The 23,135-nt window shown below is 47.0% G+C and overlaps 2 protein-coding genes across 24 annotated transcripts in view; both read right to left on the bottom strand.

Annotated features, from left to right (window-relative positions):
• The window catches only part of TESMIN (testis expressed metallothionein like protein), a 48,704-nt gene extending 33,216 nt beyond the window's left edge, over positions 1-15,488 (bottom strand). For both annotated transcript variants that reach the window (XM_028833111.2, XM_077961853.1), the window contains exons 1-5: positions 15,450-15,488; positions 13,915-14,424; positions 10,101-10,259; positions 7,878-7,998; positions 2,283-2,359 (exon numbers count right to left, since the gene is read on the bottom strand). In XM_028833111.2, coding sequence (XP_028688944.1) covers positions 2,283-2,359; positions 7,878-7,998; positions 10,101-10,259; positions 13,915-14,385 — 828 coding nt within the window. In that variant the 5' untranslated portion in view covers positions 14,386-14,424; positions 15,450-15,488. The remainder of the gene's footprint in view (positions 1-2,282; positions 2,360-7,877; positions 7,999-10,100; positions 10,260-13,914; positions 14,425-15,449) is intronic.
• Positions 15,489-19,534: 4,046 nt separating this feature from the next.
• CPT1A (carnitine palmitoyltransferase 1A) overlaps positions 19,535-23,135 on the bottom strand; it is an 85,411-nt gene continuing 81,810 nt past the window's right edge. For 7 of the 22 annotated variants that reach the window (XM_077961841.1, XM_077961846.1, XM_077961840.1 and 4 more), the window contains one exon: positions 19,803-22,667. In XM_077961841.1, coding sequence (XP_077817967.1) covers positions 22,581-22,667 — 87 coding nt within the window. In that variant the 3' untranslated portion in view covers positions 19,803-22,580. Of the gene's footprint in view, positions 19,768-19,802; positions 22,668-23,135 lie in introns of those variants that run through there. The other 15 variants (XR_013403453.1, XR_013403446.1, XR_013403444.1 and 12 more) reach the window with 11 other exon arrangements.

Genomic DNA, 23,135 nt, shown 5'->3' with positions numbered 1-23,135 from the left:
TGCTGGAATCCACAGGTTTCTTCAGCAATGTTTGGTCCTCTTGGAGTGAAGGAAGTCAACTTGGAGGAAGGGCTTCTCAGACTCTGCTGTGTGCACAAGTCATCCAGGGTCCTTATGAAAATGCAGATCTGATCCAGGGGGTCTGAATCTCAGGTCTGGGGTGGAACCTGAGGTTCTGCACTTCTTAACAAGCTCCCAGGTGATCCCAACAGTTCTACTCCATGCACCACACTTTGGGTGGTAACGCTCCAAAGAATATATTGAACTGGGGTCTGGCAAGGAAGCAAAGGATTCTCGGGGAGCAGCAAATGCATTGCTAAAAGAATTGTCCTTGAGGTCCATGCTGGATAAGGGGCCAAAATGGGGACGATAACAAACAGTCAAGGAAAGCTGGGGGAAGGTGAAGAGACAGCAAGTTGTGGCCAAACGGATGTTTCTTATGCAAGGTCTTAGAGGTGAAAGAGCAAGTGCAGTGTGTGCCTTCTGGACTGGTGGCTGAAACAGCAGAGAAAGGAAGGCCAGCAGCTTGGAGGGGGCCAGCAGGTAGGAGGGTTCTATGAGGTTCCAACACAGACTCCACCTTGGTGCTCGCCAGATCCCGGCTTACACTCACCCCCTGCACTGATAATACTCTCTTTTCTCTTGGCCAATATATCACTTGAGAAGTATTTACTCACTAACTCAACAAATACCTAACTCAATTTACACTCACTCCCTTTGAGATCTCATCTATGCACATGGCTTTCAGTACTGTCTATATACTAGGACTCCCAATCTCAGCCCTCCTGCCTAGCCCTTCCTCACTCTAAACTCCTATACGACATCTTCTGAGGCATCCCAAATTTAATATATCCAAATGGAACTCCTGGACACCTTTGAAAAACTTGTACCATCTCATCTCTGTTGGTGGAAACTCCATCTCTCCAATCAACCAGGCTGAAAATCTTGGGGGCATCCTTGACTCCTCTCTTTCTCTCACATACTACATCCAATCCATCAGCAAATCCTGTTGGCTCAACCTTCAAAGTATCCCCAGAAGCTATTTCTTGCCACCTCCACTGCCACCACCTGATCTGAGCCATCGTCTCTCCCCGAGATTATTGCCAAAACAGGCTCACCTTTCTCCTTGACCCCTCCTCCCCGCCAGCCCCTCTTTAGAGTGGAAGCCATAATTCTTCCAATGTCTTGACTTCTTCCCTGCCCTACTTCCCTAGCTCACACTATCCCAGGCCCAGTGGCCTCCTTGCTGCGACCACAGCAGGCATGACCCTATCCAAGGCCCGCCTGGGATGTTCCACAGCTTGCTTCACATGGCTCATTGCCTCATCTCTTTAAAGGCTTTGCTCAAATGTCACCTTCACAACGGAGCCATGATCACCCTTTTTAAACCTGCAGCTAGCCTTTTTCCCCATCAAATCCCCACCCCCCCAACCCCCTTCCTCTGCTCTCCTAACATATGATGTAATTGGCTTCTTTATTAGATTTGCTAATTGTCTATCTCCTGCACTAAAATGTAAGCTGCAGGAGGGTAGAGTTGTGTGTTTTGTTTTCTGGGGTTCAATTAGCTTACAGATCAGTGACCGTCCTTATTGAAGGGTGAGTGGGTGCCCTACATGGGCCAGGCTTTGTGCTGATTCTCAGTTTACAGAGATGAACGAGACACACATGGCCTCTGCCTCCATGGAGCCTGCATTCTCATGGGTGGATGCAGATAAACCAACCAACCACAAAATGCAAGCCAGTGAGAGTGCCGCGCAGAGCAAGAGGCAGCACTGTGACCATGGCTGGAGGTCTATGCTGGGGAGTTAGGAAATGCTCTTCTGGGGAAGTGACACTCCATAGCAAGACTCGAGAAAAAGAGCGTATTTGTCCTCTTATATGTAATATATGCATATCATGGTGTGATGGTAAAAGCAAACTTTAAAAAAGTATTTCCATAACACTGAGGAGGGTGAGGAGTGTTCTGGACCAAGGAGGTGGAATATCCTGCTAGTGGGGCCACAGAGGACAAGTTAGCAAGTGTGGTGGAATGCCGGTCTGGACGCTGCAGGAAAGGGCAAGACGGCTTCATCAAGTTGGTGAAGAATAATCGTGTCCGAGACTGACTCCAGGCTACAGTGTCTGACACAGTGGGGCAGGGACTGAACACTTAGAAAGTATTTCACTGTTCACTTCTAAATGGAAAATAAATTATATTTCCTGAGTAATTCCAACCATAACAATCAAAATTTTAAGAGACAATAATGCACAATTGTATTTTTTAAATTAAAATAATGACTCACTTGTTGTGTAATGAGATTTAATTTTGTTGATGCTGGCAAAAATCTCCCTACTAAAGCAGTCATTGGTTTAGGGACATCTGTAAGGAAGACAATTAAAAATTAATTGTAGCATCTATCATTTCTCTTCCACTTACACATAAAAGAAAGTGCAAAAGTCTATTATGGATGTATCCTGTGCAAAGTTATTTCCACTTTATCTTGATCCTAGTTAACATTTTTTATTCTCTAAAACCTTTCAAGTCAGTATTTTACTTAATGCACCCATTTTTCTTTTCTTTTTTGGGAGAGATGGTCATAAAGCTATTTGATCTGAGCTTCCAGGGATAGTCTACTAGACTAAAACAATATTGTTAGTGCTCTGGTCCCCAAATTGTGTGCCAAGGTGACCTGCGGTGCCACAGCAAACTCACTAGGCAGCACTGAATTAAAACATTTTTTTGAGATAGGGTCTTGCTATGTTGCCCAGGCTGGCTTCATACTCCTGGGCTCAAGCAATCCTCCTGCCTCAGCCTCCCAAGTAGCTGGGCCTATAGATATACCCAGCTTCACTGGATATTTTATCTTTTCTTTTCTTTTTCCTTTTTTTTTTTTTTTTTTTTTTTTGCTTTTTTCAGATAGGGTCTCGCTCTGTTGCCCAGGGTGGAGTGCAGTGGCACTACCATGGTTCACTGCAGCCTTGACACCCCAGGCTCAAGTGATTCTCCTGCCTCAGCCTCCCAAGTAGCTGAGACCACAGGCCTGTGCCACCATGCCTGGCTAATGTTTTCATTTTTTGTAGAGACAGGGTCTCGCCCCATTGACCAGACTGGTTTTGAACTACTGGGCTCAAGCAATCCTCCGGCCTGGTCTCACAAAGTGCTGAGATTACAGGCGTGAGCAAGCATTCCAGGCTGGTATTTTATGTTTTAAAGAAAGCCCAGGGACATCTATTGGATACCACAGGAACTACTTTTTTTTTTTTTTTTTTTTTTGAGACAGGGTCTCACTTTGTCACCCAGGCTAGAGTGCGATCTTGGCTCACTGCAGCCTCAGCCTCAACTTTCTGGGCTCAAGCAATTCTCCCACCTCAGTCCCCCAGTCAGCTGGGACAACAGGTGCACACCACCAAGCCCAGCTCATTTTTTTTGTATTTCTTGTAGAGACAGGGTTTCGCCATGGTACCCAGGCTTGTCTTGAACTCCTGAGCTCAAGTGAGTCACCTGCCTCAGCCTCCCAAAGTGCTGGGATTACAGGTGTGAGCCACCGCAGCTGGCACTACTTTCGATTTATGTGTATTTTTTTCAAGTGGTTACTAAGTGGTTGGATATAAATACTTACTAAGCTATTTAGACTAAACTACTTAGTACTGGAACTGATAGGTATTTATTTGGTTTACAAGTGCCGTGAAAAACATTCTTGAGACACTAAGGGTGTGTAAGCCTCTGTGCTCATGAGTTCAAGCAGAAGGAGAAATGTGTCTTACTCTCCTGAAGCACCTGAACACTTTTCCTTCTCCAGGCCTAGGCATCCTTTGAGTGAGGAAACTCAGACGCAGGCAACAGGATGCACATACTTTATGGTGATGTTTAATATGTGCACAGTGTAACAAAGGAGACGCGAGTGGGGGGGTATGATTATATATATGATAATTGAACTGGAAAACACTATATAAACCCTCTCCTCCTGCAGACCTTAAGGCACTAGAATTTTGTCATGTGCCAGGAGGAAGGGGAGCAGGAAAGACCTTCTCACTGATTGTAGAGATCAGAGATGCAGCATGGACCTATAGGAGATGAGGCCAAAGCCCCAATCTCAGCTTCTTTGCTGTGAAAAACTCAATGTCTTGAGGATATTTCTTCTGTCTCTGGATAGGGAGACAATCAGGATGCAACGGGGAAATAGGGAGTCATGCTTCGTCTTTTTGCCCTGGACTTCAAAGGCCAATGAAACTACATCTGGATTTGCTATTGGTTTCAAGTTATAGGCAAGGTCAGTGAATCATCTGGCAATGAATATTCTCCTTAACTCAAGATCAAGGGTAATGTGATCATATGCAGTCCCCACAGAGAGGCCTAGTTTTTAAGAATTAGCATCTCACTTTTGTTAAACACAATCCTAAAATATGTCATTTATTCTTTCTCTAATCATGCATAAGGCATTTTAGAACAATCAAGTACTTACAGGTCATTTCTTATTATTGTGCCAGGTTAAAGAAAGTTTCTTAGATAAGAATGAATTTCTTAGAATGAATGTCAGACAAATCCTTTATTTCAGAACTCATGGTGATTAAAGCAGAATGACAGTTCTCACTGATTACACTGAAATGTTTACATTAAAATGTAGGTGTTTTATACCACACCTGAAGTCAACCCATCAGGTCAGACTGGGGAAGGCTGATGTTTCAATCTAGGCATATCGAGGCACCTACTTGTGGAATTCATAACAACGCAGTGTTGGTCCGAGTCGTCACCTGTTAGGATCACAAAGCTCTTAGCAGCTAGGTGACATGAAGCACAGCTATCCAAGAATTTGAGAGTCACTACATGGTATAAAAATTAGTCTGTAGATATATATTTTTTTCTATTCTTAGCTTACTAATATGGACTACGAGGTTTGCCAAATTTCCTATTTAATATCCTGGTTGCCAAGGTACAAAGAGGAGCTGGTACCATTCCTTCTGAAACTATTCCAATCAATAAAAAAAGAGGGAATCCTCCCTAACTCATTTTATGAGGCCAGCATCATCCTGATACCAAAGCCTGGCAGAGATACAACAAAAAAAGAGAATTTTAGACCAATATCCCTGATGAACATCGATGCAAAAATCCTCAATAAAATACTGGCAAACCGAATCTAGCAGCACATCTAAAAGCTTATCCACCATGATCAAGTTGGCTTCATCCCTGGGATGCAAGGCTGGCTCAACATATACAAATCAATAAACGCAATCCATCATATAAACAGAACGAAAGACAAAAACCACATGATTATCTCAATAGATGCAGAAAAGGTCTCCGACAAAATTCAACAGCCCTTCCTGCTAAAAACTCTCAATAAATTAGGTATTGATGGGATGTATCTCAAAATAATAAGAGCTATTTATGACACACCCACAGCCAATATCATACTGAATGGGCAAAAACTGGAAGCATTCCCTTTGAAAACTGGCACCAGACAGGGATGCCCTCTCTCACCACTCCTGTTCAATACAGTGTTGGAAGTTCTGGTCAGGGCAATCAGGCAGGAGAAAGAAATAAAGGGTATTTAACTAGGAAAAGAGGAAGTCAAATTGTCTCTTTTTGCCGATGACATGATTGTATATTTAGAAAACCCCATCGTCTCAGCCCAAAATCTCCTTAAGCTGATAAGTAACTTCAGCAAAGTCTCAGGATACAAAATCAATGTGCAAAAATCACAAGCATTTCTATACACCAATAACAGACAAACAGAGAGTCAAATCATGAGTGAACTCCCATTCACAATTGCTTCAAAGAAAATAAAATACCTGGGAATCCAACTTACAAGGGATGTGAAGGACCTCTTTAAGGAGAATTATAAACCACTGCTCAATGAAATAAAAGAGGACCCAAATAAATGTAAGAACATCCCAGGCTCATGGATAGGAAGAATCAATATCGTGAAAATGGCCATACTGCCCAAGGTAATTTATAGATTCAATGCCATCCCCATCAAGCTACCAATGACTTTCTTCACATAATTGAGGCATCACACTACCTGATTTCAAACTACACTACAAGGCTACAGTAACCAAAACAGCATGGTACTGGTACCAAAACAGAGATATAGACCAATGGAACAGAACAGAGGCCTCAGAAAAAATACCACACATCTACAACCATCTGATCTTTGACAAAGCTGACAAAAACAAGAAATGGGGAAAGGATTCCCTATTTAATAAATGGTGCTGGGAAAACTGGCTAGTCATATGTAGAAAGCTGAAACTGGATCCATTCCTTACACCTTATACAAAAATTAATTCAAGATGGATTAAAGACTTAAATGTCAGACCTAAAACCATAAAAACCCTAGAAGAAAACCTAGGCAATACCATTCAGGACATAGGAATTCACTGCTCACTGTCTAAAACACCAAAAGCAATGGCAATAAAAGCCAAAATTGAGAAACGGGATCTAATTAAGTAAAGAGCTTCTGCACAGCAAAAGAAACTACCATCAGAGTAAACAGGCAACCTACAGAATGGGAGAAAATTTTTGCAATCTACCCATCAGACAAAGGGCTAATATCCAGAATCTACAAAGAATTTAAACAAATTTACAAGAAAAAATCAAACCACCCCATCAAAAAGTGGGTGAAGGATATGAACAGACACTTCTCAAAAGAAGACATTTACGTAGCCAACACACACATGAAAAAGTGCTCACCATGGCCAGGCGCAGTGGCTCATGCCTGTAATCCCAGCACTTTAAGAGGCCGAGGTGGGTGGATCACGAGGTCAGGAGATCGAGACTATCCTGGCTAACACAGTGAAACCCCATCTCTACTAAAAATACAAAAAATTAGCTGGGTGTGGTGGCGGGCGCCTGTAGTCCCAGCCATTCGGGAGGCTGAGGCAGGAGAATGGCGTGAACCCGGGAGGCAGAGCTTGCAGTGAGCCGAGATGGCATTCCAGACTGGGAGTTGCATTCCAGACTGGGAGAGAGAGCAAGACTCTGTCTCAAAAAAAAAAAGAAAAAAGAAAAAAAAAGAAAAAGAAAAAGTGTTCATCATCACTGGCCATCAGAGAAATGCAAATCAAAACCACAATGCAATACCATCCCACACCAGTTTGAATGGCGATCATTAAAAAATCAGGAAACAACAGGTGCTGGAGAGGATGTGGAGAAATAGGAACACTTTTACACTGTTGGTGGGACTGTAAACTAGTTCAACCATTGTGGAAGACAGTGTGGCAATTCCTCAAGGATCTAGAACTAGAAATACCATTTGACCCAGCCATCCTATTACTGCGTATATACCCAAAGGATTATAAATCATGCTGCTATAAAGACACATGCATACGTATGTTTATTGTGTCACTATTCACAATAGCAAAGACTTGGAATCAACCCAAATGTCCATCAATGACAGACTGGATTAAGAAAATGTGGCACATATACACCATGGAATACTATGCAGCCATAAAAAAGGATGAGTTCATGTCCTTTGCAGGGACATGGATGAAGCTGGAAACTATCATTCTGAGCAAACTATTGCAAAGACAGAAAACCAAACACCGCATGTTCTTACTCATAGGTGGGAACTGAACAATGAGAACACTTGGACACAGGGTGGGGAACACCACACACTGGGGCCTGTCGTGGGGTGGGGGAGGAGGGAGGAATAGCATTAGGAGATATACCTAATGTAAATGACGAGTTAATGGGTGCAGCACACCAACATGACACATGTATACATATGTAACAAACCTGCATGTTGTGCACATGTACCCTAGAACTTAAAGTATAATAATAAAAAAAAACTATTGATACCCACAGAAAAAATATATCCTGGTTGCCATTTTACTTTATATACAAAGCCAAACATATTCATTTACCAACTTACATATATGACATAGTTTTTTTATTAACTTTGTACCTGACTGTAGATAATTGTTTTGATCTTGATACTGAGGAACCAAATGGAGTGCTTTTAGTTCTCTTGTTCCAGAATTGTCTATACACAGCATTTGTGTGCCCCCTTTCAATTGGCATATCACCTAAAATGAAAAAGAATGATCAAGTTTCATTTTTGAAACATAATTCCAGTAATAATGAACTTAAATAAACTTGAATCTGAAAAAATAGCCTTAATCCAGAAGTTACGTTTTAATGGAAGATAGAAAACTATAGATCTGTTTTTGATTTCTTACTCTACACTAACATGCTCTTTGGAGACACCAAAGGGCAAAAAACCAAAAAAAACAAAACAACAACAGAAAAAACAACCCCAGAAATGTTTCCTGAGATGCGTTCAGTGTGCTAACAGAAAAAAGTTTCTGTGCATATCTTTCTCCACAGGTGTCTGACTGTCAAGATTTAGTTAGGGAATCAGGTAGCCATGCCCCAGAGCTTCCTTTGCCTTGTCCTCACTTCACCACTGACATGAGCAGAAGAGGGTGCTGCTCTGCTGAGCCCCAGCCCATTCAGACCCAGTGGGCACTGAGGCCCTGGTGGCATGTCCCTGAGTCCCTGGGCATGCACTTAAAATCCTCTCTAATTTTACTCCAGCTGTTCTTTCCTCCCACACACACGTCATTATTTAACACATGGGGTTTTAAAAACACATCTATTTTATTTCCTACAAGTACAGCTTAGAAAGGTTAATCCAAGAACTGTAAAGTTCTAAGAAGTCACATCGATCTGCCTGGGCCTGAGGAGCACTGTCAGACCCCTCTTTGGATACTGACCATAAATAAATGGTCACAAGCCAGGTGGGTCTACCCAGCAAGCAAAAGCACTGAGGAAACTCATTGTGTGCCCTGCTCCAGGCCGTGGCATGTGGGGATAGAAAGGCGAGAGATGCTGCGGCTTCTGCCTGCACACAGCTTCCAATTCTGCTGGTAGAACCACAACTATACAGAGCAGCTGTGCTTTTTATACACTTAAGTTGCTTATAATATAGATAGGAGAACCCAAAGAACCATAAAGGACCAATGTTATCAAAGTAATACACATAGGACCTATTGTGGTCACTGGGTCAAAACTCCACATCATCCTGACATTTGATGAGAGGCCAGCATTCACGTTCAATTGGAGTTGTATTTGTATTTGGAGGATAAAGTTACAGCTACACACACGCGCGCACACACACACACACTCACACACACTGACACACAGGAAAGGCTCAGAGTGAACTCTACAGACCTGCCTCTACTGCACACTCCTGGGCCCTACTCACATCTGCCCTGCCCTCTGGGGAATGTGCTAACATCACTCTGCTGTCTAGGGGAGTCGGAGAGTTCTCATCCTGCTGACCTGCTTTTAGGGTCCTGGAAAAACTGCTATCAGAACCCATAGCCCCAAATAGAACCACCGACGGAGAGGCGAATGCTAGCGTGCACCACAGCTAAGAAAAACTCCTGACGGGCTCATTTTCAAGTATTTGCTTGTTAACGTCTATGCCTTAGGGCAAGGGCCTCATTTCTAGGAATAAAGACTTGCTGGGGGAAAGGCAATGATGGGTTATTTGGACTCTGGGCGCTTTGCTAAAGGAATGCTGTGGGCGACTCCCCCCATACCTAGTCCTTGCTACGTGAGATCTGGAGTCCTAGATGCACCACTTAACTATGAAGACCAATGTAAATGATGTAACATCTCTGTTTCTTACCCATAAAGTGGGGATAAAAATAATGTCTATCCTACAGAGTTGTTAGGATTAAATAAAGGTGCAAAAATATGACATAAACCACAGTTGTTACTGATTACATACCCTATACAAGTGTTACCTGTTATCATGAGAGACTGGGGCATGAAGGAAGCAGGGCGCCCCACACCAATATGTCAAACCACGAGGCTCAGCTGCAGTCCCCGACCCCAGCACTGCACTAACTGATGCGAGTTGTGCTCGCTGTTCTTAATGAATACAGCAATGTCCTCATCTTTGTTTGATTTGCTAAGATGGAGTTGAAATGAGAATCTTGGAGGTGAGATGTGAAAGGCTGTAGCTGATGTCCCTGTTTTGCTAATGAGACAATAAAACATGCTGGCACAACACATACATGAAATGAAAAATAACGAGTGAAATGATGTTGACTTAGTAATGATGGGGTCCAGCATTTAGTACAATGTTAGTCCTACACATCTTCTTTCGCATAATTACCATTGGGTTGGAATCTTTCTTAAGAGAACAGCAGGAGGCGTCCTCTAGTTCCTCGGATGATGGGAACTTGCAACAGGATTCCTGAGCAAGAAGATTCTGGAAAGTGGCTTCTTCTGGATTGTTACTTGTAATAGTACCACCTGCTTCCTTGATTTCAACCTAAAAAAAGCAATCATTATTTTAAAGACCACATGGTGGACACTGGCTCTTGCAGTTGCATAATCTAGAAAATTGAAATCTCAGTTATAAGTAAAAGTTACATTTTTTTTTTTTTTTTTTTTTTTTTTTTGAGACGGAGTCTCGCTGTGTCGCCCAGGCTGGAGTGCAGTGGCCGGATCTCAGCTCACTGCAAGCTCCGCCTCCCGGGTTCCCGCCATTCTCCTGCCTCAGCCTCCCAAGTAGCTGAGACTACAGGCGCCCGCCACCACGCCCGGCTAGTTTTTTGTATTTTTAGTAGAGACGGGGTTTCACCATGTTAGCCAGGATAGTCTCGATCTCCTGACCTCGTGATCCACCCGCCTCGGCCTCCCAAAGTGCTGGGATTACAGGCTTGAGCCACCGCGCCCGGCGTAAAAGTTACATTTTAAAGAAAAGAGCACCCTTACTTAGTGCCTCTTCCTCACTGGTGCTTCTGAAACTATGGATTTCTCCCTGGTAGGGGGGTGGGCAACAAGAAGGGGCAACAAATCATCTGACCCACCTCCCTGGGGACTGAGGACTCCAAGGACCAAAACCACCTGCCCATAAGGTGTGGAGATGTGATTTTCATGTGGTACTTTAAAAATACACCTAAGTAACTGAGAAGAGTCCCCCGCTGGTTGTCTGCCTCTCATGCTGCTTCACAGCCCCCGACTCTGAGCTGAAGGCCTGCTCTTCCTTCAAGTCACCTAAAATGCTGCCCTTTCATCACACTTTTTTTTTTTTTTTTTTTTTGAGACGAAGTTTCGCTCTGTCACCAAGGCTGGAATGCAGTGCTGCGATCTCAGCTCACTGCAACCTCCACCTCCTGGGTTCAAGCAATTCTCCTGCCTCAGCCTCCCGAGTAGCTGGGATTACAGGCTCACACCACCATGCCTGGCTAATTCTTGTATTTTCAATAGACATGGGGTTTCACTGCGGTGGCCAGGCTGGTCTTGAACTCCTGACCTCAGGTGATCCACTTGCCTCGGCCTCCCAAAGCGCTGGGATTACAGGTGTGAGCCACTGCGCCCAGCCCCATCACACATTCTTCTAGCATGTTCAGTAGTTTGAATTAGATGTTCTAGTCAATTGTTTTTTTCCTCAAAAAGCCCCAAATCCTTGGTAGCATTTTAGTATGATTTATGATATGTTTATACTAAGATTTGTAATTAGGTAGTAGCCCTTTCCTGCCTTAATAGGACAATAACGAATATGAAACGGTGGAGAGTAGGGGCTGGCTGCCAGCTTTGTTTTCAAGCTATCTTCTGTAACAATTGTCAACCCGATGACAAAATTACCAAAATCGTGGAGAAATACAGGGATCATACTGAAAATCAATAGAATTTTTAAAAGTAAGAATCCTCGTGGTTAAAAAAAATTACAATCAGGATTGTTTCAAAATTGGGATGCTGCTTTTTACAATCTGTAGGAATGTGAGAAGGACTGGGAAACCCACACTTTGCATCCTCCCTCCCCTCCCCTCCTCCTCCACCTGCACTTGCCCCAGTTGCCTGGACCAGAGGACAGTGGGGCTCCCCAAAGGCCAGAAGGCAGGCCATAGAGTTCTTCCAAAAAGATGGTGGCTCTAAGGTAACATACTAAAGACCTCAAATAGAAATCACAGAGCGGGTATCTTCCAAAATGCAGATCTTGACTCAAATTGGAGCTTGTGTAGCCCAGTAAAATCAGAGGCCCAAACAAATCATATTTCCCATGTATGGGCAACTTACTCAGCACAGCAGACTAGCATCTAGGTATAAATCTTAAAAGAGATAAAGTTTAGCTATATTTTAAGTAGCTTTATTTAGATATTGCAAATTTCATAGAAATATAGACAATTTAAAATTTTCTTCTACTTGCTGCTTTGGGAGATGAGCTATGCACATCATCCCAGTTTAGATTTAACTTATCTCCCTGTAATCACCAAATACTACTATAATGAATATATCATTTCCTCAGCCCTATGCAACTAATATCTGAACTACTTATACTAAAATTCCATTTCTGACCTTTCAAAACAAAGGTCAACATGTGGCAATGAATTTCTAGAAAAAGGAAATTAGCAATTGATCCTGAATATTTACTGAAAATAATTCTATTCTGTTTAATGATAAACATGTCAGTGCTGTACCTGGTCCATTTTATTAATGAATCAAAAAGCAGTCAATAAAAATTTAAAAAGCAAAGTCTGTCCTTTAGTTTGTCAAACCAGCAATCTCTTAAAATTGGATTACATTAAAGAAATTTTACTATCTTTAACATCAGAGAATCCTCTTTTGTGTGTTTTGTTTTTTAAGACAGGGTCTCACTCTGTCGCTCAGGCTGAAGTGCAGTGGTGCAATCTCCGCTCACTGCAGCCTCCGCCTCCCGGGTTCAGGCAATTCTCCTGCCTCAGCCTCCCGAGTAGCTGGGAGTACAGATGTGCGCCACCACGCCCGGTTAATTTTTGTACTATCTTCCTTGTTCTGATTAATGCTTTCTGACTCCACTCTGTGAGGAAATGAGGCAAGCTAGGACCTACCGGCAGGAGGCACTGGACAGGAGTCTGGCTGGGCAGCAAAATGCAGTTCCTAACATTTCAAGCCCTCTGAGAAAGGTTGTGAGGAAGACCTCTGTCCTGAGAGAAGGCTGGGGGGACTGGTGAGCCCTATGGCTCCTCTGAGGACAGAGGTCAGTGGAGGCCCCAGCCTCCGCCCATCCTTTTCCTGCACACTAAGCAGTGGCAATTACCATAACAGAAAACCAGAAGAGCAGAAATCCAAGCTCCTGCTGCTCTGGCTTATGATACAGGGTCAGGCTCCAGCCATCTCAACACTGACTCAAGCATTGTGTCCCACAGACGCTTCATCTACAACTTACTAAAATGACCTAACGGATGAGTGGTCTAGTTTTCTGAGTTGGGTCCTTTTTGAGGGGTCAAGAACACATTTTCCTGGGACCCTTTGTTTCCTTTGAAAACTCATTAGTTTTAGCAAGAACAAAGCGGAAAATTATCAGTGGTCATCTACAGCTAGACAGGGCAGTCGACTGAGAGTTGGCAAGCATTTCTTTAGGCTCTGATTTACATCACATATGCTTGAAGAGCTATTACTTCTTAGCAAAGGGAAGATCTCACATCTTGACTTCAAGGCTTGGAAAATCCAAGTATTAACTCTGAGTCCGTGCTATGGATTCCAAGACTGGTAAAGTTAAAGAAAAAAAAAAAAAAAAAAGCAAGATGCAAACACGCCAACCCTCCACCACATTGCGTTTGTTTTCACAGACAACAGTTATCAGCAGAAAGCGAGCCTCTCTCCTTAAGCCAAGGATAGCAACAGGGCCCAAGGGAACACACGTCCTAGCTTTCCCCCTCTTTTTTTGTTGCCCGCTATCTGCATGGTTAGGTCAACTTTGGACGACTGGTGCAGGGCAGAATCCCCTCCAGGGGGAAGGGCTTGGCTGGGTCAATGCATGTTGGATTAGGAAGAGGAAAAAGAGTATACGATCTGCCGAAAATCAGTGATTCCGGTGGGCTGTGTGCGGTGTCACCAGGGAAAATGCTTGGAGAGGGAAATGCTGGGGTAGACCAGCAGCCTCAGATGGGTTGGGGAAGGGATGGAAGGGGAGTTGTGCCCATTCCCCAGGTGGTTCTTACTGGGATCACCCGGACGCCCGGGTGGGCGGCTCCTTCCCGGACCCAGGCGCTCAGGGGCAGCACCGCCGGGCTGCGGTGCGGGGGCAGCAGCGAGGACAGGAAGTGCACGTTGCAGGCGGGCGGCTGCGGGGTCGGCAGGAGCGCAACGTCCTCCAGCGCGCTGAGCTCAGGGATCCCGGGGTACTCCCCGAGGAGGTCCCCGCCGTCGCTGTTGCCCGCTGCGAGCTTCGCCTTGACCTGGGCCTTGCAGTCGGCGCCCAGCGGGGGGTTGAACGCGTGTAGGAGAGGCTCCTTAGGGTCCGCCGGGCCCAGGTACGCATCTTTGAAGACGTGGAACTCGTCCTCCTCGTGCTTCACGGGGGCCTTCAGGCCAATGTTCTCCGAAACGAACGGACTCTCGGGGCTAAAGAGCTCCGTCACCATCGCATCCTCGGGGCTGGGCAGCCCACCCGGCAGAGGGCTCTCCTCCATGGCGCAGGGCGGCGGAGCGGGACGGCGGGGGCCGCGCACCTACAACACGCGGCCAGGTGAGAGGCAGCAAGGGGAGGGGGCGAGGGGAGGGGGCGGCCAAGGGAGGGGCGGCCAGGGGAGGGGACCAGGTGAGGGGCGACTAGGGGAGGGGGCGGCCTGGTGAACGGGGGCCAGGTGAGGGGGTCAGGGGAGGGGCGATTGGGGGGAGCAGATGACGAGCGGCCAGGGGAGGGGTGGCCAGGTGAGGGGTGCAGGTGAGGGGCGACCAGGTGAGGGGGTCAGGTGAGGGGTCAGGTGAGGGCGGCCAGGGAGGGGGTCAGGTGAGGGGGTCAGGTGAGGGGGTCAGGTGAGGGGCGACCAGATGACGAGCGGCCAGGTGAGGGGCGACCAGGTGAGGGGGTCAGGTGAGGGGTGCAGGTGAGGGGCGACCAGGTGAGGGGGTCAGGTGAGGGGGTCAGGTGAGGGGGTCAGGTGAGGGGCGACCAGATGACGAGCGGCCAGGTGAGGGGCGACCAGGTGAGGGGGTCAGGTGAGGGGCGACCAGATGACGAGCGGCCAGGTGAGGGGCGACCAGATGACGAGCGGCCAGGTGAGGGGCGACCAGGTGAGGGGGTCAGGTGAGGGGTCAGGTGAGGGCGGCCAGGGAGGGGGTCAGGTGAGGGTCGACCAGGTGAGGAGCGGCCAGGGGAGTCAGGTAAGGGGTGACCAGGTAAGGGGCGGCCAGGTAAGGGGCGACTAGGTGAGGGGCGGCCAGAGGAGGGGCGACGAGGGGAGGGGCGACGAGGGGAGGGGCAGCCAGGAGAGGGATGGCCGGGGTGGGGGTCAGGTGAGGGGCGGCCAGGTGAGGGCGTCAAGGTGAGGGGTGACCAGGTGAGGGGCGGCCAGGAGAGGCGCGGCCAGGGGACGAAGGGCCAGGGGAGGGAGGGCCAGGTGAGGGGCACCCTCGCCCACCGCCCTCCGCCCACCCGCAGGGGCCCGACCAGGCCCGGCAGCCCCCATCCCCGCCTGCAGAGCCGAGGCCCAGCCCGGGGGCCGCCCCGTCAGGCCTCCTGGGAGGGACGCACCTGGGGCCGCCCGGGCTGCCGCGGCGCGGAGAGAGCGGGATAAGGCGCGGGCCGGGCCTCAGGCGCAGGCGGGGCCTCAGGCGCAGGCGGGGCCTCAGGCGCAGGCGGCCGTTGGCGGTTGGAGAAGGGGGCAGGGTGAGGGGGCAGGAACCCGGGGGGAGGGGAAGAGGCGCCCGGGGAGTGGGCGGGGCCTGGGCGTGGGGCGGAGTCGAGGTGGGGGCGGTAAAGGCGGGGCCAGGGAGGATGGTGGGCGTGGTCTGGGGTGGGCGGAGAAGGAGTCGCGAGGGGCGGGGCCTGGACTGCAGCGGTTGCCGGAGCGGGTCAGGGGAGGCACTCCCAGGGCTCAGCCAATCCAGGCTCAGGTGGGGAAACTGAGGACCCCATCGACTCGGGCAGCGCTAAGTGGGACTGCCTAGCTTGACTTCTGACCTTGGGCTTCAAATATATTTTTCTGGCCAGGCGTGGTTGCTCACGCCTGTAGTCGCAGCACTTTGGGAGGCCGAGGCAGGAGGATTACTTGAGGTCAGGAGTTCAAGACCAGCCTGGGCAACATGGTGAAACCCCGTCTCTACTAAAAATACAAAAATTAGGTGGACGTGGTGGCACGCTCCTATAATCCCAGCTACTTGGAAGACTGAGGCAGAAGAATCACTTGAACCGGGGAGATGGAGGTTGCAGTGAGCCAAGATCCCACCACTGCACTCCAGCCTGTGCCACAGAGCTAGACTCCAACTCAAACAAAACAAAACAAAACAATAAAAACAATAAAATTTAAAAAAATAAAATTTTTACTACCCTCGAGCTCTCAGGACAGATCCCGGCCGGGAACGCTGCGGGTGGACAGAGGGCAGGGGCTTGCACTGCACGTTCGCAGCCTCGCTTTCACTCCCGATCCTTGGTGAGGCAGCTTACAGGTGCAACTGATGGAGTTGGTCACGAAATAGAAGTCACAAATACGGCTGGGCGTGGTGGTTCACGTCTGTAATCCCAGCACTTTGGGAGGCTGAGGCGGGTGGATCACCTGAAGTTAGGAGTTCGAGACCAGCCTGGCCAACATATATAGTCTCTACTAAAAAATACAAAAACTAGCTGGGTGTGGTGGCGCACGCCTGTAGTCCCAGCTACGCAGAAGGCTGAGGCTTGAACCTGGGAGATAGGGGTTGCAGTGAGCTGAGATTGTGCCACTGCACTCCAGTCTGGGCAACAGAGCAAGGTTCCCTCTCAAAAAAAAAAGTCACAAATACAATGAAAGTCTCAAATTTTGGGTGGGGAATGAACTATTTCATCTTTAAGGAGTCAATAGATATCACTGTTTAATCAAGAAAAGAGGTGAAAGTTTAGTTCAAGTGATGGCGGAAACTGCAAAGGGCGTAGGACTGGCAGGAGTGGGTGCTGGGGAGACAGCCTCAGGTACTGTCTACTCAGGCACTGTTTCGGTAAAAATAAAGAATGTAAAACAGCTATCTAATCTCACTTTTAAAAATTAAATACTTTTCTAAGGTTTTAAAGGGTAGTACCCAAGGCACAGCAATACCACGTACTGTTTAGCTGTACATTTAACATTCAAAAATCAAGAAAATTTTGCCCGGGCCTGGGTGTGGTGGCTCATGCCTGTAAACTCAGCACTATGGGAGGCTGAGGCGGGCAGATCACCTGAGGTCAGGAGTTTGAGACCAGCTTGGCCAACTTGGTGAAACCCCATCTCTACTAAAAGTACAAAAATTAGCTGGGCATGATGGCGCATACTTGTAATCCCAGCTACTCAGGAGGCTGAGGCAGGAGAATCGCCTGAACCCGGGAGGTGGAGGCTGAAGTGAGCTGAGATCGCACCACTGTACTCCAGCCTGGGCAACAGAGTGAGACTCTGTCTTAAAAAAAAAAAAAAAGAAAGAAAGAAAACTTTGCCTGGTTGAGAATTCTTAAATTTGGGCCACCAGGTTGAAGACATTCAAAAAGAACTTAGCCAGGACTTCCTAATATGAAAAATTATTTTTGGACATTAAATTCTCACTGTTGGAATATTCCTGCCATGTGAATGACCTAAAATATATTCCAGGCAACATACAAACTTGACAAACACACTTGAATACCACTTTTTGGTCGTGTCACTGCAACGAGGAGTGAGATTCGGCTGCACCACATCCTGTGTGCCCTGGCATTTCATCTGTAGAGCAGGATTCCACAGAAAGCAAGCTCTAGTGGCTTCTTCAGATTAAAGTTCAGATAGGTTTTTCTTAGCAAACTCTCCCACTAAAATCTTCCGATGTTACAGATCAAGCTGCGGTCCCTTTGAGCACCACACCATTCCCATCACACTTGAGTCTTGTGTATCTCTCCACCCCTCTCTCTGGGTATTTACATACAGATGTGTGTGTGTAGGTCTTACTCTCATTTTATCGCAGGAATAATCACATCATCTTGAGTAGGGTTTAAGGGAAGGACTAAGGATCCAACTTAGTCTTTCCAAATTGCAGGGATCTAGAAGGCAGCTGGTATAAATTGAAGAGCCCTGGCCAGGCCTGTAATCCCAGCACTTTGGGAGGCCAATGCAGGCAGATCACTTGAGGTCAGGAGGTCAAGACCAGCCTGACCAACATGGTGAAACCCTGTCTCTACTAAAAATACAAAATTAGCCAGGTGTGGTGGTGCACACCTGTAATCCCAGCTACTTGTGAGGCTGAGGCAGAATTGCTTGAACCCAGGAGGCGGAGGTTGCAATGAGCCAAGATTGCACCATTGTACTCCAGCCTGGGCAAAAAGAGCGAAAGTCCATCTCAAAACAAACAACAACAACGAACACTCACAAAAGCAGAAAAAAAATAATAAAAATAATAAATCGAAGAGCCCAAGAATTGTGCATAGCTTGAGTAGCCCAAGCAAGAGAGCAACCCACAAGGCTGCACCATTCATTCATTTACTAATCAGAATCAAATATCTACTGAATAGCATCATGCCAGGCATACACAGCCACCTGTGGGGGTCGCCCACGGGTTGCAACGAGCCTGGAGGCTCTGCACCTGCTACTCCTAGATGCTTGCTGCCCTGCTGCACTGGCCAGGCTGGCTCCGTCGAGTCTCTCAGGTCTCAGCTCAACCCCACTGTAAGTGGGTCACCCTCCCTGCCAGCTACCACCCCCTCCCGATGACCCTCTTACTTGCCTCAGAACACTTAAGATCCTTCAACCGGTTGGCTTGTTCTCTTTTTCCTCTGTGATATGGTTTGGCTCTGTGTCCCCACCCAAATCTCACCTTGAATTGTAATCCCTCTGTGTCAGGGGAGGGACCTGGTGGGAGGTGATTGGATTATGGAGGCGGTTTCCCCCATGCTGTTCTTGTAATAAGGAGTGAGTTCTCACAAGATCTGATGGTTTAGAAGTGTTCGGCACTTCCCCCTCACTCTCTCTCCTCTGCTGCTAGGTAAGAGGTTTCTTGCTTCCCCTTCGCCTTCTGCCGTGATTGTAAGTTTCCTGAGGCCTCCCCAGCCATGCTGAACTATGAGTCAATTGACTGTCTTTTCTTTATTGACTGTCTTTTCTTTATACTTACCCAGTCTCAAGAAGGTCTTTACAGCAATGTGAAAATGGACTAATGAGACAGCCAGAACCTGGTGGTGTCACTGCTGTCTCCCCAGTGCCTAGAACAGGTGCTGATATGGTTTGGATGTGTGTCCCCACCCAAATCTCACATGCAGTGGTAATCTCTGATGTTGGAGGTGGGGCCTGGTGGGAAGTGACTGGATCATGGCCACGTGTTTCTCATGAACGGCAACATCCCTCTTGCTACTAACCTCACCATAGAGTGTGTGAGTTCCTGTGAGATCTGGTTGTTTGCAAGTGTTGTAAGAGAGCACCTCCTATCTCTGTCTCCTTTTGCCATGTGGAATGCCTGCTCCCCCTTTGCCTTCCACCATGAGTAAAAAGCTGCCTGAGGCCTCCCCAGAAGCAGATGCCTCCATGCTTCCTGTACAGCCTGCAGAACTGAGAGCCAATTAAACCTCTTATAAATTACCCAGTCTCAGCTATTTCTTTATAGCAATGTGAGAACGGCCTAATCCAAGTGCTCAAGAAAAACAGAACAATGGAATTCTCGCATTCCTTTAACGTATTTATTGAGCATCTACTATGTATCAGGCACCGTTCTCAGCACTGAGGCAAAGGAATGGATGAATAAATGCACAGCAAGTGAAAATCAACAGGCTTTTCTTTCCAGCCCAGCACATGAACTTGGTGACGTCTGTCTGTTCCAAGGCCTTGTTTCCATATGCTCAGACTTTCTACTTTGTCTCAAGTATCTGAACTTGGTCCTTGACTTATAATCCCCTTAATTAATATAACAAAAGAGACAGAAGCAAATCTTGTAGTAGACTGGGGTTAATGTTTTAATGATAACCTACATTCACACTGCATTTCTAAGATTTACATCCAAAGAGCATATTGTATTTACATGCACCGGTCAGTCCAAGATAACAAATTCAAACCATGGCTGTGTTAAGACGATGGTTTGTTCCAAATTAAATTAAATAGATAATACTCTTACCAACCCCCTTGGACATGTACAATAACCACCCTCTTCCTCCCCTCAAGGAATATAAAATTGCATTGATAACTGCACTGATGAGCAACAATGACATTTGAAACATTTAAAACCTGAGAGAGAAACCCAAATATGTTTAAGCACTCACATGTCTACACTCAAATTCCCATGTGAACTGTACGGTAACACAGATTGCTCAGTGGTCAACAGTGCATGATCTAGCTGGCTCTGATAGGGACTGACGCCGGCTGCCAGCTTTTGACGGAAGCACTATTCTTGCCGAGGGCAGAGGGAGTTACATCCCCCAGCCTGCTTGACTCATACACCACAGACAATCAGGGACTTTTGTTGTTGTTTTGTTTTTGCTTTTTTTTTTTTTTTTTTGATGGAGTCTCACTCTGCTGCCCAGGCTGGAGTACAGTGGCGTGATCTTGGCTCACTGCAAGCTCCGCCTCCCGGGTTCACGCCATTCTCCTGTCTCAGCCTCCTGAGTAGCTGGGAATATAGGCGCCCGCCACCGCGCCCGGCTAATTTTTTGTATTTTTAGTAGAGATGGGGTTTCACTGTGTTAGCCAGGACGGTCTCGATCTCCTGACCTCGTGATCTGCCCGCCTCGGCCTCCCAAAGTGCTGGGATTACAGGCGTGAGCCACCGTGCCTGGCTGCCTTTTTTTTTTTTTTTGGTCTTTTGTTTTCATTTCTTATTGTTTTTAGGAGAAAAAAAAATCTTTGGCCCACAAAGGTGGTGTTTTTACATCACAAAGTATACATACATGAAATATGCATGTGGGCCAGGCACAGTGGTTCACGCCCGTAATCCCAGCACTTTGGGGGGCTGAGGCGGGCAGATCACCTGATGTCAGGAGTTCAAGACCAGCCTGACCAATATGATGAGACCCCATCTCTACTAAAAATACAAAAATTAGCCAGGCGTGGTGGTGGGGGCCTGTAATCCTGGCTATTCGGGAGGCTGAGACAGGAGAATTGCTTGAACCTGCGAGGTGGAGCCTGCCGTAAGCTGAGATCACACCATTGCACTCCAGCCTGGGCAACAAGAGCGAAACTCCATCTTAAAAAAAAAAAAAGCATGTGCTCTCCGGCAAGCACCTTCCATCGACTCCAACAGTTGAGCCGTCACTGTTGTACTGTCGGGGTGCAGGACTCTGAAGGAGTCAGGCCCAACTAGAACCAAGTGGTCAAATAAATAAATACACAATTTAAAACAATGGACAGCTAAGCTTGTCATGACAGCCAGTGGGAATTTCATTCCATGAGGCTTCATTTTTGCATTAAATACTCAAGATGACTCAGTGCATAATTGCTTTGTGGTCCATGAGACGCTTTCGTGAAGGCACTCCTATCTGAAGGACAGGCTGGGTGAACCTAGCACCGTCACTTGAGACACCCTGGCTGGTCACCAAAGTGGGCTGGCATACTGTCTCCATCACCCTCCTGCGAGTCTTCCCCCTCACTGGGTGGGAGGAGAAGGCCATCCCTTGGGGTCATGGAGCCACTCTCTCCTCACCACGGTGGGCTGCCCTCCCCTTCCTCACTCGCTGGTCCCCGCTCCGTGGCCAATGCCCTGCCTTCCTTGCTGTCACTCTGGGGAAGAGATCCTCCTGAGGCACGCGTCATGTTTTATTCTTGAGTGAATTATCTGACCATCACGGCCCTTGCTCCCCTTTTATGACAAGTGCCTGTTTCTTCCTTTTGTTGCTTATGATGACAACAAGGCAGTCCCGGGAGGGGAGTGTGGCACAGCTGCCCTTGGGAAGGAACTGGTCTTTCTGAGGGGGAGGAGCTGGTGGGGTGTAGCAAATGCTTATGTAGGGTTATCCATACTCGGTCAATTGTGAAGGGAACAGTACACCCACAATTCCGACCAAAGACTCCACAAAATAAATCTTTCACTCCATCTCCCTTACGTTTAGGGCCTTTCATTTTTAAGGCACTGGGTTGTGAAGACACGAAGACATACAAGCTCAGTAAAACTAAAGACGTTGCATGCTGCTTGCTTCACATGTGGAGAGGCAAACACAGGCAACTGGACCGGACGGGAACAGTTACCCACGGCGACAAAAGCAGGTCTCCAAAGCACAGCATTTTGGTTAGTGCATTCCAGATGTGTTAGCTATGACTGTGGACACCACCAGCTTGAAAAACACATTTTTCTTTTAACAAAACGAAAGTTTACCCTGCTTGGATGACGCTAAATGCCCTTAAGCACGAGGCCTTCGGTTGCCACTGAGAAAGCGCACCATTTCCATTCCAATGTGTGTGAAGCCACAACCCTACTAATTCCTTCATTAACTCAACACGATTTGCATCCCTTAATAAACACAAGCCCATCCGGAGACTTCAGGGGAGACTCTGTCAAATGTCCCCCAAGGGAAGGCAAGTCTGGAAGTAGTGGGGTTACGCTTCACAGGGGTAGAGATACTGTTCTAGGAAAACAAAAACACCCAAATTTTCTGGAAGGAAAACTTCTGAGTTTTTTTCAGAGCAATTTTTCATCCCGAACTAAGATCAGGATTAATGCCTATTTTTCATTTGGTTTGCGTCAGAAGAGCTCGTTTTCCTTCCCAGCAGCTCCAGTGGAATTACTTTTTGGAATTAGAACTGAGACCAAACAAAGTGATGATGTCAAACATTGCTTCTTTCAGGTGCTTTCCAAAGCGATGAGAATCCTTTCATGTCAAAACAAAAACCAAAAATATATTAAAATGTGGCCATCCCCATATTTCAAGCTTTTTCATTTGCAATCTGACCCAACGTTTAATTTAAATTCCTTTCTGCCAGTTCTCTAAGATCTGACCAATGTCTTAAAGCTTAACTTAGACATTCCGGAGAAATGCTGAGGGTAAAGAGATGACAGCTGATGTGTTTGTGCGGGTGTGTTGTCGATCCAAGCCTCTGCCTAATGCCAGTGCATTTATCCCACAAAAAACACAATGACCATCCTGAGTGTGGTGGCTCATGCCTGTAATCCCAACACTTTGGAAGGCGGAGGCAGGAGGATCGCTTGAGCCCAGGAGTTCAAGACCAGCCTGGGCAACATGGTGAAACCACATTTCTACAAAAAATACAAAAAAGCGGCCAGGTGTGGTGGCACTCCCCCATAGTCCCAGCTACTCAGGAGGCTGAGGTAGGAGGAT

The sequence above is a fragment of the Macaca mulatta genome, chromosome 14 (genome assembly GCF_049350105.2).
Source record: "Macaca mulatta isolate MMU2019108-1 chromosome 14, T2T-MMU8v2.0, whole genome shotgun sequence".
NCBI classification, from domain to species: Eukaryota; Metazoa; Chordata; class Mammalia; order Primates; family Cercopithecidae; genus Macaca; species Macaca mulatta.
The sequence above is the reverse complement of the archived record's forward strand: the minus strand, read 5'-3'. Positions and strand labels throughout refer to the sequence as shown.